At 42.0% G+C, this 13,696-nt stretch overlaps 1 protein-coding gene across 1 annotated transcript in view; it reads right to left on the reverse strand.

The window, feature by feature from the left end:
* Positions 1-3,343: 3,343 nt before the first annotated feature.
* ZNRF2 (zinc and ring finger 2) overlaps positions 3,344-13,696 on the reverse strand; it is a 58,721-nt gene continuing 48,368 nt past the window's right edge. Inside the window, exons 3-5 of the mRNA XM_059847284.1 lie at positions 11,166-11,271; positions 10,378-10,455; positions 3,344-9,257 (exon numbers count right to left, since the gene is read on the reverse strand). Coding sequence (XP_059703267.1) covers positions 10,398-10,455; positions 11,166-11,271 — 164 coding nt within the window. The 3' untranslated portion in view covers positions 3,344-9,257; positions 10,378-10,397. The remainder of the gene's footprint in view (positions 9,258-10,377; positions 10,456-11,165; positions 11,272-13,696) is intronic.

Raw genomic sequence — 13,696 nt, forward strand, 5'->3', positions numbered from 1 at the left:
GACACTTCCATCGCTGCAGCCCTGCTGCCTAAGTGTCCCCCTTGCCCCCGTGGGGCAGGGAGCCAGAGCTCCAGCTGCAGCAAGCCCCTTGCAAACAACTAAATTATGCGCGGCCTCTCCTGTCTGGGGATTTCCCTTGTACACTCAAGGCGGCAACTTAATTAGCTGCGAGAGCCTCGCAAGTCGGGAGAGTCGGACCTCACGGACTGGAGCAAATGAAGCCGTCAAGCTTTCATGCTCCTATTACCTGCCAGACGCTTTAATCCTGAGTTTAGCAGATGTTAATCCCGGCCCGGGTGACTTGTGAGGAGGAAAGCTGCTCCCTTGAGAAGTCACCCGGGTCCGCAGGGGAAGGGAGCGGCAGAGAAGAGCGCGGCGGGGCGGGAGCAGCCCCGCGGTGCTCACGGCCCGGTGACAGGGCCCGATGGCGCTCGGGGAGAGGCCTGGCGGCTTCCTCTTCCTCCTGTTTGAAGCCGGCTTACAGAAACAACTAGGAGGGAAGGGAGGGGGGAGGTTTTGTTAAAATGTAAACGCATGTTCAAACAAAGCAATCTGTAAACAGGAAGAAAGGAAAGTAGGGCAGAAGCTCGACACAAAGCATGACTCCGAAGACAAGGGGCCAAATGCGGAGGCACAGAGCACCTGCCATTTCCAGCGGGCTCAGCTGGGGCCGTGTCCCTGCGCCTCAGATCTGCCTCCTCTACGCTCCTGCCTTTACGGGGAGTGAGTCATCTTGCGTCAGCTGAGGATGGGCTTTATGCAATTATTTATTAATGTCAAACCCTCCTCCCTGCCACCATGCATCCCTGATCTCATCCCCCTCAGAGAACAGATGCTTTATTACATGAGGGCTGGAAAACTCCATCTCACTTTGCCGAGGCTCCTTGTTTCCCAGTGGCTGGCTGGCAAGGAGACAGCAGGAATGAACTGCACAGCACTTCACAAGCAGTGTGCTCTGCTTGTTTTGCTTTTTGGACACCAGCACCCCTCTCCCTGCAGGGTGGGATGGAGCAGGGAGCCTCCTCTAGTGAACAAACCCACTGATGGATGTTTGCAGACACCAGCAGGCTCCAGCCTGCACCCCCCCCAGGCACAGACATTGCTCAGGTGTCATAGCTTCAGAAGGAGAATGAGACTGTACAGAACAAGGCACTCAAAAGCCAGGGGAAGAATTTCCCTGTTTAGCTCCTGCTGCTGCAGGGGACTCTTCCCACCTTCCTGCTCTCTTTGCTGCTGGGTGTATGTTGTTCCCTCTTTCTGCTAAAATAAACACAGTATCCAGAAGTGCTGGATGGACCACTGGCGGTACCAAACAACAGCGTGTGGTAGCAGGGCCAGACACACACACACACTTCTACAACATCACCATCTATTGCTGAGGGTTCCCAGGAACACCCTGGGGCCAGCACAGCATCCCAGTTCACCCTACAGGACAAGCAACTCAGGGCAGAAGTGGCATGTCCCATATCCCAGCCTCCCAGCCATAGGGAAGAAGGTAGGATGTGATACTAACAGATGCCACTAATTTAAATTTCACACCTGAAATCCTGTACTTACTGAACTGGAATGATTTCCAGCAGATTTTTCTGATGAACAGCCAAACTCAGCTCTAACTAGTTATCGATTGCTTCCATAACACAACTCAGGACTGAGGAGGAAAACACAGAAATGACCTCCAATTAAGGAATTCAGGCTTTCCAGAAGGCAACTGGGATGGACTGCTCGGGAAGTGGGGAGGGGTGGTGGAAAGAAAGTTACTCTAACAAATTATAGGAACATATTCCTCAGTTATTGCATCCAACTGTTTCTGGGTGCAGACTTAAATAATTTATGCATTAGAACTATCATATCCCACAGAGAGAATTGTGATGGTCCAAAAGTCACTGTGCTTTAGCAATGGGTTCAGCTACCCCCAGCCACACCAAAAGGCTTATGGCAAAAGTGGAGCAAGGATGTGCTCACAGCCGTGGGGCAATCTGTGCCATAAATCTGTGGATCACATTCCATCAGCCTGCACAAGTCGCCCTGGCTGGGAGCAGCACCCAAGAAGAATCTCCTGCCTGGAGAGTGAACTTCTTTCGTTTTCTCCCACATCCTCTACTAACCTTGGTGAAATGCACTTGGTTTTACTCAGAGCACCCACAGCTCCACTCCCAACTGGTGGAGGGGGAGAGGTGTAAAATCACACCTTCCCCGCAGCAGACTTACCCCGTACACTATCTGAAACCACATGGCTCAGCTGGGCTCCTGTCCTCATCTCACTTTACATTCAGCACAAGGGCTACAGCTCCCTGCTTCCTGCCAGGCCAGGCAGGAAGGTTTGGAGTGGTGACACACCCAGCCATGTCTTTCACATGCACAGCTACCTGCTGCAGGTGACCTGACTTGCAGAGCTGCAGCCACTGCCGCAGGAGAAAGTTTCCAGGCAGTCCACATCACAGTGCTCTGCTCTTGTCAGGATGCTCCACTGGAGAACAATTTAACACCCACAGTGGTTCTGGGCAGAAATTCCCTCCTCCAGCAACATGTCTCTGCAGGAGGCTGTTACAGTGGCCTCCTTCCAGCTGTTTAGGGACAGACCAGAATGGTGGGAACAATCCAGGACAAAGAAATCCATGCACTGCCCAGCCACAGGTATGCTGTCAGGGAATCAGTTTTAAAGAAGCAACCATGAAGTGTTTTGGGAGGAAGCTAAAGTGGTATTTGGGTTTGAGGAAATTGAAGGAAAGAGCAGCTGTGAAAGTTACCTTGATCCTCTGACGGGGGTTCCCAGACTCCAGGTGATGAGAAAGGACTGTTTGCTACCATCTTTGCCCCATATTCCATTTTTTTTTTTTTTTAGTTTGGAAACAACCCATGAGTTTCTCTACCTCCTGACCTGGCAACTCTAACTTATGCTAACCTTGAAGGCCATCATGTCTGCTGAAGATCTACAGAAGATGCGTTAACCAGAGATCTCACCTCCAGCCACCCCCACAAAACAGCAGCTACATCAGCTCGTCTGCTGAGACCTTCCCTGGCCAGAGGGATACAAGCCTGTCACATCATTGCTTGTGGGACAGCAGTGAGAGGGTGGGTGAAGCTTGTGGGTGAAGAGTGAGAGGGACTCAGAGGGGCCAGAGGCTGGCCCAGAGGGCTGCACTCCCACCTGCAGGACTGCAGAGAGGTGAGATGCCAAGCTGCTTTTCTGGCTGTGGTTCTAAACCATGCACTGCTTTTCCTTCCTCTGCTCCAGCTCAGACTGCAGCACAGACATACAGAAGTTCTGTCCCACAGCAATGCCTCTTGCACCAATACTTCAAAACAAACAAACAAAAAAATCACCTGGAAGTGTGAGGAAAACTGTGCTTCAAAAGATTTATTACATATATTTGTACATATTTTACATGAATGGAATGTTTAACATACAACCTAAAAATCAATAAAAAAATATTTTCATTCGTGATTATGTACTGGCAAACCACTGAAAAGAGTACCTTAGAACAACTTAAGTCAACTTGCAATCATACTGCTCAATTAAAAAAACCAAAACAAAACAACAAAACAACAAAACAAACAAATATATTTTACATTTACATTAGACATTGCAAATTACATTCTGATTTCTGCTCCAGGTAATGAAGGAAGTTATCTTGTCCATTACCACTGCATGTACAGGTGGCATTTCAGAAGCTAGCATGGACTTCCCTCTAACTCACTGTGGGCAAGGTTAGCTCTGTAGGAAGAGGCATATAAAAAAAGGGAGTACACACTCTGCTCCCTACTAGCAGGTATCTGCCAAAGGGTGGGAAGAGCCAGAACGAGACTTTTAATCAAGGGATAAAGGTTAACACTGGATCACCACTCATTCAGTGCCACTACATAAAAACTACTTGGAACAAATTTTAAGAGCTGCAGCTCTTAAAGTAATTTTTATGTAGTTCACTAAAGAATACCCTCTACAGCTAAGCCACCTCCCTTCTTCCTTGAAAGTTATAGTGCTTTGGCAATATCAGCTAGGGGAGAATTCTTCACTGTATGGTAACAAATATTCCAGCTTCATCTTAATATATGCAAGAGCATAGAATCAAGCTTTGATGTCTTTTCCTCTTAGAATTTCACACCTTGAGAGCTTGTGACCAGTTGTGTTGAGAAGTGTTTACTATGAAATATAACATATCAGCGTTAAAGGGGACAGATTTGAGAGAAAACAAGAGGAACAGGATTCAGCAACAGATTATGTTCTTGCAACGTCGGGTTACTTACACTTGAAGCTCTGCCAAAATCGAGCAAATCCTATTTATCGTTGCAAAATCTTTGCCAAAGCACACCCAAGGGCAAAAGTCTCTCAAACAAACACACATAGATTAAAAGCTGCCAGAAAGATCAGTGAGTGGGCTGGCTGCCTTCAACTTCTTGTACACTGGCAACTTATTAGATCCAAGACAGAACCAAGTCCAGCCTTTTTCAGGTGCAGGATATTCCTATGGTGCAGGATATTCCTTTTTCAGGTGCAGGATACTCCTATGGTGGTTTACCTGAGCAAGTCTTCAACAACTAATAATGCCCCACAGTGAGGCCATTTTACAGCTTATCCCATCATCAGCTCTGATGTACTAATTGAGACATGACTTTACAGAACAAAAGCAGCTTGGAAAGCCAGCCTATAATTGTGGAGTAAGATAACCAAAAGTAATTTGAGAGTATGGACTGGGTTGGTTTTTTTAACCCCCAACAGGCAAAACCATCTCCAAGTTGATTTTAGAAGCAGGTGGAGAAACAGAAACATCACAGATTTTTTTTGTTCAGGAAACAAGTCCTGGACATAGTTCTGTTGTGAATTTCTCATGCAGGGTGTTTTAAATGACAAAAAGTTAAGTGGTAGGAGCTGCATGAAAAAAACCACATTTGGCTGGATTGTAGGAAACCCATAAGAAGCCTTCTCTTACAGTTACAACCTCTTACATCACTTTTGCTGATGCCAGTGGGAAGCCTATTCATACAGGAATATGGCCTAACATATATCTCATCTTCAACTAGGCGGAGAAGAAATGGACACTAAAATGACTTTTAAGCTGGGAAGGGTAGAAAGTGAATAATCAAATATAGCACTCATCAAAAAAAGAGATAACCCTCCACTAGCAAAGGTGAGCTGGAAGATTCCATAGTAGCACTTCGGCACTCCCAGGTGTGTGGTAGTCTCTCAGCAGGAAAATCCCAACTGCACAGCAGAATTAGTACCAAATTTGCACACAAATACTCTTTCAATACACAAAGCGGCTAAAAGCCACAAGAAATTCAGAGAGATCACTGCCTGCACCAAAACCAACGTTCTGCCACCATTTACAAAGAGAGAATAGTAACATTCAAGTGCCAAGTCCCTTGCTTTTGGTGGAACACAGAAGAAATGGAGCAAGTTTCTAAAACCCTCACAGAGAAAAGGCAGTGCACTAAAAACGTTCTTAAGCACATCTCACATATTAGACATATCCCTCCAGAAACACCAAAGATCCACATCTCTGAATAAAAATTATCTTTTCCCATATTTGCTGAGATTTCAGTTTCCTGGCAGTCTGTTGTACCAGCTCTCCAGCCTTTCAGCAAGGCTTAATTAAAAACCCAGTGCTCCTAAAATTAAGAAGTAGGATAAATGTATAAATCTTGAGATTCAGTCATAAACCCCCTTTACATCATAAGGGGGGAAGCAGGGAAAAAACCAAGGTCACAAGTATCCACCCACATTTTTGTACATAGCCTACATGTTTTCCATTCCAAAATACCCAGTACACTTACCCTTGATTATGACAGCTAACCTGACTACAAATAAGACCATCTGGTTTTGGCTTTATCTCTCCCAAAAATAAAATACCAATAATTTGTGGTGTGCTTCGTATTTTTGCTTTTACATCCTACTCAACTCATTGCTTAATGTACATACTGCAAGAAAATGAGCTACCTCCTTCCAAAGGGAAGCATTATTATAGATATACTGACTTGTAAGAGCCAGGACAAAGGGTGCCCTGTGCTGACAGCAGTCTTGACTCCCTTGTTATTGTATGGGGTATGGTTAAATACAAACCAACTCACAGACACCTCCACTATGAACTTCAAAACACGAGCTGCTACTGGAGAGACATGGGTACGTTACAAGTTCAGAAAAATCGCACATTTCAAGACAGTGTCAAATCTACTCTTCCCCTGCTGGCAAGCAGCATGTTTATGGCAGACCTGAGTATGGGAATTATTTCACACCCTTACATACTTAGGGAAGATATAGGCCAGATGACCGAAAATACTCTGAAAAAGCACAGAATTGGCAATCTCAAGATATTTACAGGCAAAGAAGCATATCGCACTGAAATTGAAGTTATTGCTTCTTGTGGACAAGTGTGGTGTTCCTTGTTTGAGACACAGGACTTGTTTGGTGTTTATTTTTCCCTTCTGAAGCACAATGAGTTGACATCCCTGTGAGGACATTTTCAAAATGAAGGTGTTGTCTGTGACTAGAGTTGTGCCTAAAGCATGGTCATCACCAGCTGATGGTGACAGAAAGCTTACCTAGGTGAGTTTCCACTGGTGTTTTGAAACCCAAGCATTGCTCTCATGCTTTCAGGGTCATTCCAGGCTTGGTCTATGTTACAGGTTTGGATACAAGAAAACCTCCCACTGTCTTTCAGAAGAGATTTATGGATACCAAGAACATCAAACTAAAGCTGACCTTGTATCAATTCTTCAAATAATACAAGGAACTGCTGCTCTACTGTGCTGATGGAAGCAGCAATGGACTCTTGCCTGTAAAAGCATCACCAGTGCGATGGTGCTTTTCCAACACTGTTCCTAAACATGGGACAATAGTCCTAACTGCTAGGTCTTTAAATCAACTACTTCCATCTGAATAGAGAAGATGAAGGGTTTTGAAGAAACAGTAAGTGAACTAGAAGTATGAACTACCAAAACTGAGCTCAAGTTGTACACAGATTTATGTTTCTTGTATTTACGTACTTAACCCTAAAGCCAAAGACTATCTATGACCTCAGAGCACAGGACATCAAAACACTGACCTACCCCCTTTACATGACTACAGGTGAGTTTCTGCAGGCATTAAGCCAACAGTAAACGTTAAATAAATGCAAATGGAAAAGTTTTACTTTCAGAAGATATCAGGAGTTTAAAATATTGGGAAAATGGGCCTGCAGGCAACACCACTATTTGAGTATCACAGGTGCTGTAATTCCTCATCCCCTCCCTCCCTCCCTCCCCCAAGATAATACAAGGCAACACAAATATTCTCGTTGAAAAAGGACTCTGTACAGGGAATGACTGTACATTTGATGTGACTACAGAATCGAATGTGTGACAAAATGATTCTGCTCCCACTGAAAAAGAGAACTCAACAGGGCCCCATAGCTTACAGGTTCAGCTGAAACCAGTGATGCAAGCCCAAAAGTATAGAAACTGCACTGGCAATTACGACAACTATCTATCTAGTTTGGACTCCTTTAGATTTGCAGCGTAACAAAGGCATTTTACAGAGCAACATTCAGGAGAAAATGTTATCCAGGGAAGAAGTGCTCTTCAAGCAACACGGGAGAGTTTAGGAACATGAACTGCACTTCTTCTCCAGATAGCAGCAGTTGCTCCTGTTCTTTGCCCTTTTTGATATAAATCACAGCAGCAACAGAGAGAAATGTGTACTTAAACAAAATAAAGAAAAAAAACCAAAACCCAACCAGAATTATTTCTGTACAAGAAAAAAAGTCTGAAGTGTTGTGCAACTTATTTTAACTATTGAAACTCACTAAGAATACTGTTGCTAATAAATATTCATAAACTCTTCCCTGTGTTGTGAAATTCAGAAACTACTACGATTAATTTTTTTCTTGATATAAAAAGTATGCTTCTAAACCCTGATATCTGTTCCAGTTCATTGTCTTTAAAAAAAAAAAAAATTAATTTTAACTGTGATACTTTGTGGGAACTAATACATATCCACAGTTTTACTCGGTGTACCCACCCAGAGACATCCTGTGTTTTGTGGAGCTCTGGTATATCAATATAACACAGTAAAATAATAATAAATTAAACAAATGCAAATGAATTAAAAAAAAAAAAAAGAATGAAAGAAAGAAAAAACCCAAACTAAACGCAAACCCACGCTGTCAAATGCTGGTCTCCACATGAAGACACCAAGGGTTTAGATGCAATGTACTACAGATCCTGCGACCGAAAAACACATTCAAACAAGGAAACATGAACTTGCACATGTTCGAAAAATAAACACAAATTCCACCTCGATATAATCTCACCCATGCCTATAAAAACCTCTCCCCGTGCCCACACTTGCAGTTATTCATTTACACCTCAGGAGGCAGCCTGGAGATGAGAGTAGTACAATAAAATAATTACCTGAAACATCTTTAAAAAAATACCCGTTAAACAAATTACCTTAACTGGCAGCACTTAAAATTGGTAATTCATTTCTTTTTTTCCTATTTTAAAAAAAGTTGCATAGCTGTAAGATTTTGCTTTGCTGCATTTCTTTCTGTCGTTTTGACTCATGAGCAATAAAAGAGACGTTTTAGTTACTTAAATAGCAATACAATGTGCAGATTTCAACAATCTTTATAGCTTGATCAATATAAATTAGTTACCTGTCTTGGTTTTACTCTTTGGACTGCATTGTGACAAAGGTTTAGTTACAAAACTTTGAAATACAGTATTCCTACACAGAGCGGGTTATGTTTTCTGTTCTTGAAAAAAGTGAAGAACGTAAAACAGGGTGTGAATTCAGTAAATTAAGGTCACACTGTTAGATTTTATTTAGTTTGCCATGTACTGTTCTTCAGCCAACGAGAAGGTGAAAACGTTCCCACTCCGATCTGGGGCCGTCCCCCTGCAAGGGTCTCAGATAGCACGTATCGAACGTCTCCGCTTCCACTGGAGGCAGTAGGAAATATGTCCAATAACTTGCTTCTTCACAGAACCAGAAGTTAGGCTGAAATATGGAACTTTGGCCTTCGATACAAAACAGTGTCAGTAATGTCTCTGGGGAGTCGATTGTTACAGGATGTGCAGCATTTTCAAAATCCCTGTGTGTCCTTTGCATGAGTGTTTGGTATACTGAGCACTACTGTCAAGTAACGGTGTCTGCAATGCTTTCTCCGTGTCACTGTCCATCTTTGCCTTTTTCAGCCACAAAGAACTAAGTCTCAAGCCAGGCACGCTGGGTTCAGCAAGAGAACCTCACATCTCCTATGTTTTCTGATCAGTGGAAGCAGCTGTTGGAAAAACAGAGGAGAAAATACCATTATTTCAGTACAGAAACCATTCAAACAGCATGAGCACAACAACTGAGTTTTCCTTCCCCTTTCTTCCTAAGTCCCCAGTTATCACCATCCCTGCCGTGGAAAAAGCAAATAGAATTTAACATGAGGCTGGACAGCCATGAGCGTGTACAGAGACACGGATGTTCACCAACAGCATGCAGCCTACTGCCACAACCAGAGATTGGGGGCAGTATAGGAAATGTGTTTGGTTATTAAATTTGGCAACACTGCCCTGAGATAAAAACAATTATCTCAGTAGCAGGATATCTTCCTTGAGGTTTTCTTTGCTAGCCCTACAAAACAGACACATGAAGCAATATGAAACAAATGCACAAATAAATTCTAGTCATGAATACTTCAGATTTTTTTTTTCATTTCCTTCAGAGCAACAAAACCAAACTCTCAGCTACCAGATAGGATTTCAGATATCTCTGTTTCTCTAAGGATTATGATTGTCGGTGTGCTTTGCAATGCTTAGGGGCAATTATTTAATGTAAGATAAAGTTTCTGAGTCAGTCAACTAAAGAATAAAACTATCCTTTAAACTTTTAACAGAGATTGCAGATCTGCAACCATTAACACAAAACATAAGCTGGAAAAATGCAAACTTCTGTGAGATGGGATAGAAACATGTCAACAATTTTTACTTATTTATATGCTTTAAACATTTTGGAATGCATTAACATTAAGGTAGTTTTGAAAATACCTAGTTTCAACCTTTTCATATGATTCCAAAATACTTCTGTCAGAAATACATGCCAGTACTCACAGAAAAATCCAAAATGACATAATTGTATTATTTTAATTTTGTTTCATTTCTATGGAAAAATACTCTTAGAAAGTTAATGCTAAAGGTTTCTTGACACTGACTTGCCACTTTCTAGTACTAAAACTGGAAAGACCATGCCATGCAAGGATGTAGAAACCTTCTGCCTATATTGCAATATACATCAATTCTTACTGATTAATATTGTAGTTCTGGGACACAGTAATAAATTCACAAGTAAAAATAAATAGTACAGTTATTTCAGGTAATCAAGATATTTATTATTGGAACATAAATAAACATTACCTAAAAATATGAATCTTGTCTTAATCTGATGGATGCTCAGGGCAAGATCTATTTACTTCAAACCATTCATCTATGCAGCTGTTGGATACATGACAAAAAATGAGAACAATTGACATGAATATGAGTAATATTTAGCAGTAGGATATGAATATAAATTGGTTTCTCCATTTCAATGACTAGTAGAATTTTATATTATACAAAGAAGTATATGCATATACACACATCACTGGAAAAATTAATAACCCCAAACCACAGTAATATTTGGGTATTAAACATTGCTGACAACCTAAATTTCTTAAGTGTTAAAATTTTCTAAGGAAACACTTTACAAATTACAGATTTCATACACAGATTAATTAGCTACTAACATTATCATCTTGCTTATATCACTCACTGACATTTTACTATCTGTAAAGTACAGACACTTATTAAAAAACTATATGAAACAGGTTAAAAAACCAATCGCCTCCTCTCCTCTATTATCATTTGACAAAACTTAAGCCCACATGACCTAAGCTCCTCAGCCATGATATACATTCCTTCCCCATCCAGGTGATTTTCCAAGAAGGAGAAACTTGTAGCAGGAAAATTAACTTCAAATACATTTGGTAGAGATGGAGAAAGATGTCATTTAAAAGACATCTTTAAGATTGCTACTGCTGTTTCTTTGTTGTTTTTAAACGCAAAAAAGCAACTAAGTTTAAGCACTTCTTTAAGCACCCCTTAAGAAGAGTTACCCCATAAATGCCACCTTGTGAAATTTTACATCCATCCTAAGGAATACTTGCCCTTTATGATATATGCAGAGGCAAGGCAGCCGTGCTATAGTATCTCCTTGCTGCAACTCTTCCAAGCATATTGCACACTCCCCAGCATCTTTACTCAGCACATCCTCTGAGGAAAGAGCACAAAGTGAAATGGTTAAGAATCAGACTACTACAAGCAAAACGTTCTTTATTCAGAACATCAAGGACAGCTAGAGAAGAAGGTATTTTTTGTCCTGCAGAAAGGCAAGGATCAGTGACACACCAAATGACTGAAGATTCATGATGAGAACCTATGCTCAGTTAACCTATGCTTAACCTGGAAGTTAAGTTCAAGCCTGAATGTAACATTCCTCTGACAAGGCACTGTAGGTAAATAACTAGGTAAAGTTCTTCCTAGCTTCTAAACACTTAGCCTGTCATTTGATTTTTCTACTCTCCTACTCATCTCTCTTGTTTACATCTGGCTTTCTTCCACCAGCCTTGCTGGTAACTCATATTTCACACCTTCAACTTCTCACCACGCTAGCATGTTCTATATCCCATCCACCTTTTTCTCAGTGTAAAGTATGAAACTCCCAACTGTAGGAATGTGAGATTTCTGTGAAGGAAAGGTCATTGCTGTATAGCTCCAATGAGTCCTGGAGACTGAATTTTTTGCAGCATTACCAAGTCCGAGAACAAAGGAGGAAAAAGTAAATTATTAGGAATGCAAAAGAGTTGGCTTTCACTAAAACGTTTCTGGGGAAGCATATTATTTTTCATAAAAACCATATCTTTTGGACACTTCTCTTAGCCAGAATGTGGGATGCAGAATTCAGTCCTAGCACAAACAGAAGATCACATAAGGGCCTCTTTGCCAGATACAAATTAGAAGTCACTGTTAGACACAGCCTCACAGGGCACTCCCAACAGGAGGCCACACAGCAACCAAACTGGCAGATCAGAAAGGAGCACACTTGGCAAAGTAAGTCCACATGTTCAAGTTTCCATAGTTTCATGGAAAAAGCTTCCTCTTCATTGTCAAAAGGCACCTCGAGTGATTGCTTATGGAGAGTACCTTTTGCAGCTATGACTGAGAAACCAGCAGCTCTATGCTGTTCTCTCCTGTGGCTCCATCGCCACTGGCATTCCAAACACAGAGAATGACAGACTACTAGAAAGCTACCATGGCAGCAAGAAAGTAAAAGGAAATTAGGTCTACATTGTTTCCATTAAATGACAGTCAGCTGTCTTGCAGGTGCTTGGGGTTCTAAGGCAGTGCTTATTTCAGTCTCCACGACATTCACTGGTTATGCTAAAAATCCTGTATAATGTCATGTGTGTAGCACCTTCACGGAGATGTCAAAAATATCTAGCATGAACTATTATAAAGAAAAATATTCAAAACAAAAATATAAACAACATACATCCACCACAATGAAGAAAATTTTAAAATGTATTTTATGCACAGTAAACTCCTGCTGTTTGATCAGAAACTGTAAGCTTCTCAGAACATTGGCGATACTAGGGAGACAAGGTAATTTAAAACAATAGAAAATATTTTAAGAACTCTTACCTGTCAACTTGCCCAGAAGAGGGTGCTAAGGATAAATACTTCCTTGAGGTTGGATTTTGGTATTTGGTTGTTTGGGTTTTTTTTAATACAAAGGTATTCTAATATCTGACCAAGAGGCAAATACTCTCCAGACATTATCTGGCTACAGAGATATCAATCTTTGTCTGGTGCTGTCAGACTTCATCCTCCTAGACCACCTCTTTGCAAAACTTTACAAGAACTCCTGTGAGCAGTTCTCTTCTCACAGTTGGGTTGTGGGAAGCAGCACCATTAATAATTCAAGCATGTATCATACATACAGAGCATACTTAATAAAAGTAACTTTTTTCACAGAGTCCCTTTATCAGATCAACAGCTGTTACCCAAACCAAAATGGGACTAAGATACCTCTAGTGAATTAAATCCCAGTCTCACTCCCTCAAGCACTCTCAAGAGGGAAGCACTTAGTCAAGCTTTGATAAGAGAAATTGAAAGGCTGTCCGATAAAAACAGTTTATAAAAGAAAGCATTCCTGTAAACAGCTTTCCCATCGTTCTCTATTGTACATGTCTGGCTTATCCTGCACTCCCCAGACTGCACAATGCTTGGGTCTGAACTCCCACTGAGCGATTTAACAAGGTTCTGCACCTTTTGGCTAACATTAGGGCATGATGCCAATTCAAACATTTGTACCTCCCACCAGCCCTGGCGTGTCTGACACTCCTTTTATTTTCCCTCCAGTATTCCTGTACTCTCCCTTTTGCCAGTACTGGCCCTACTGCACAAGTCCCTGGCAAACAGCTTGCTGCCCTCCCTGGCTTCACCCCAGGCTTTCCAACTGGGACGAGGCACCAGGCACACACTTGGCTTTGCCCAGTCATGCCAGGGGGAGCTGGTGCGAATGACGGCCGGCACAGACGGGACCTCAGGAAACACGGTGCAGCTCTGCCATCCCTGCAGGAGAGGTTGTGTTAACAGGTCTCAATGCTCCTCTTCCTCTGGAATAATGAGGAATCAG

This window comes from Haemorhous mexicanus, chromosome 1 (assembly GCF_027477595.1).
Source record: "Haemorhous mexicanus isolate bHaeMex1 chromosome 1, bHaeMex1.pri, whole genome shotgun sequence".
In the NCBI taxonomy this organism is placed as follows: Eukaryota; Metazoa; Chordata; class Aves; order Passeriformes; family Fringillidae; genus Haemorhous; species Haemorhous mexicanus.